General features: G+C 40.9%; 1 protein-coding gene across 1 annotated transcript; it reads left to right on the forward strand.

Moving 5' to 3' along the window:
- Nucleotides 1-73: 73 nt before the first annotated feature.
- LOC124893103 (receptor-like protein 53) lies at nucleotides 74-1,890 on the forward strand. The gene is made up of 3 exons (XM_047404220.1): nucleotides 74-681; nucleotides 763-959; nucleotides 1,832-1,890. Exons 1-3 carry the CDS (start codon nucleotides 74-76, stop codon nucleotides 1,888-1,890), a joined length of 864 nt encoding a protein of 287 aa, XP_047260176.1.
- The last annotated feature ends 611 nt before the right edge of the window (nucleotides 1,891-2,501 follow it).

Here is a 2,501-nt window from a genome sequence, read left to right on the forward strand (position 1 = left end):
TTACCTTGACCTGAATGGAAATGAGTTTGAAGGTTCTTTCCCAACAGCGATTGAAAAGTTTCAAGATTTGGAGATGCTGAACTTAGCAGGCAATAGATTTGAAGGGCAGATACCAAAGTTCATCGGTGACCTTCACCACCTACGAATCCTCATGCTTGCATCAAACTCTTTCAATGAATCTATACCAGAAGGGCTAATGATGTTGGAGAATCTACAATATATTGGTTTGTCCAGGAACAATCTGTCCGGTCCCATTCCTGAGAATCTAGATGGCTTGAAAATGATGACGAAAACACAAAATCAGACAACCATCTTTGGTTATTTTTACTCCCTCAAGTTCACTAGTGCTCAGCTAGAAATAGTCACCAAAAGACAGACACAATTTCTTGTGTCAGTGTATTCCTACAACACTGGATTCGACGTCTCAAGCAATGATCTTACCGGTAAAATCCCTGAGAAAATCGGCCTTTTAAATGGAATCCCATTCCTGAATCTCTCACATAATAATCTTACCGGGCTGATCCCACAGACTATGGGCGAGATGATTTCTCTCGAGTCGTTGGATCTCAGTTACAACCAATTAACAGGTGAAATTCCAGTGACATTGACACTGTTGAATTTTCTCGCGTATCTCAATTTGTCTTATAACAATTTGAGCGGACGGATTCCAACCAATCCACAGTTTGACACTTTGTATCAAGATGGAACAACATATATCGGGAACTAATACTTTTGCGGTACTCCTGATGGGATGAACTGCAGCAACAACAACGGACCCTCTACCAATGAAACAACGGAGAACAGATACGATCAAGAAGATGTCCTTTTTGTTCTAGTTATATTCTCGGGTTTTGTAACAGGAATATCTGGTGTATTTCTGCTGTTATATTTGATAGATGACAACTGGAGGAACAGGTACTGGAGGGCGGTAGACAAAATTGTGTCGAAAATAGTGAACTGTAAGCTATGATATGTTCGTATACTAAATACTGCACTGACAGCAGTATTTCGAGTCTAAGTTCACTATGCATATTACAATGCACACTCATAATGGTAGCGTCTAACAAGCAAAAGTTGGGACTCAAACCCCATGTTTTACCATCACAAAATGCTTGGTCTCTTACATCATCATCATATCGTCATGGTGCATTGATACAATGTTATGAATGAGAAGAGTTATCGAGAAGGTTGATTAGCTGAAGTAGCAAGATATCGAGAAGGAAGCAGTAGTTAAATTTGAGAGTTAGTTAGTTCTGTTCACTGTTCCTATAGTTAGTTAGGACTGTTCATCTCAGTTAGTTAGACAGTTAGCGTTTTGCTACTGCTTTGTTAGCTGTAGTTTTCTATTCGATTACGTGATGTATTATAAATAAGAGATGTAAGATACAATTGAACTCATTCATGATAATACACAAACACAATGTCTTACCCTCATAGTGAGATGAACTTGAGCCTTATACACTGGAAGTAAACCCGATGTCTTTGTCATCGTGTATTTGACACAAAGCTAATGTTGGTTCTTCAAGCCGAACTCAACCACAGACCATCGTCATCACCAAAGTATGCATCATGAAGTGAAACTACATTCTCATGCTTAGTGTACCAAAAACGCTTATAACCAGCATCGTCAAAAACTTAATATCATAAACATGCTATAAAGAAACAGTTATCAACAATACGGATTTAGTCGGGCCCCAGTACAAATACGGGACACCAGGGAAACCCAAAAGAAATAGATCAAACCACTTCTTACAGTATTAGGTAAGTATACAACAGAGAAATCAACATTGTTTACAACTTCTGTTCATGGTACACTTTTCACTATTTTTAGCACGATCTGTCTATCGCCCTCCAGTACACGCTCCTCCAATTGTCCTTCAGCAAATATAAGAACAAAAATAATCCAGAAATTCCTGTTACGTATCCAAAGAATATAACTAAAACAAACAGGAAATGAGTATGTTGCGTTGAATGTGTGGACTTACTAGAGGGGATAGAGTTAGGAATGAGACAGTCCGGGAGAAGGTGGGAGTAGCTTCGGTGGAGGACAAGATGCGGGAAGGAAGGCTGAGATGGTTTGGGCATGTGATGAGGAGGGGCACGGATGCCCCAGTTCGTAGGTGTGAGAGGATAGCGTTGGATGGCTTCAGGAGAAGGAGAGGTAGGCTGAAGAAGTACCGGAGAGAAGTGATTAGACATGATATGGAGCAGCTTCATCTTACTGAGGGCATGACACTAGATAGGAAGGTGTGGAGGTCGCGGATAAGGCTAGAAGGCTAGGACGCATGCGCTGGTTGTAGCAAGTAGTTAGAAGAGTTCATGTATAGCCGGGTTCGTAATCCTAGGACTGTGTCCATAGGTAGGAGCCCCTAGTCAGGAGAGTTTGGGTGTGGCGGGTGCCTCTGGTCTGTGAGTGTATGTTACTACTAGGTGGGTGTCGTTTTCCTGATGCCCTATTTCTTATCTCTTATTTCATATGACGCTTATTTATCTTATTTCGT

The sequence above is a fragment of the Capsicum annuum genome, unplaced genomic scaffold (assembly GCF_002878395.1).
Source record: "Capsicum annuum cultivar UCD-10X-F1 unplaced genomic scaffold, UCD10Xv1.1 ctg53798, whole genome shotgun sequence".
In the NCBI taxonomy this organism is placed as follows: Eukaryota; Viridiplantae; Streptophyta; class Magnoliopsida; order Solanales; family Solanaceae; genus Capsicum; species Capsicum annuum.

Coding starts and splice junctions, on each gene's coding strand:
- LOC124893103 (XM_047404220.1), top strand. CDS start 74: ATGCTGAACTTAGCAGGCAATAGATTTGAAGGGCAGATACCAAAGTTC. Junction 682..762: donor CGGATTCCAACCAATCCACA/GTTTGACACTTT, acceptor GATGAACTGCAG/CAACAACAACGGACCCTCTA. Junction 960..1,831: donor TGTGTCGAAAATAGTGAACT/GTAAGCTATGAT, acceptor CACTATTTTTAG/CACGATCTGTCTATCGCCCT.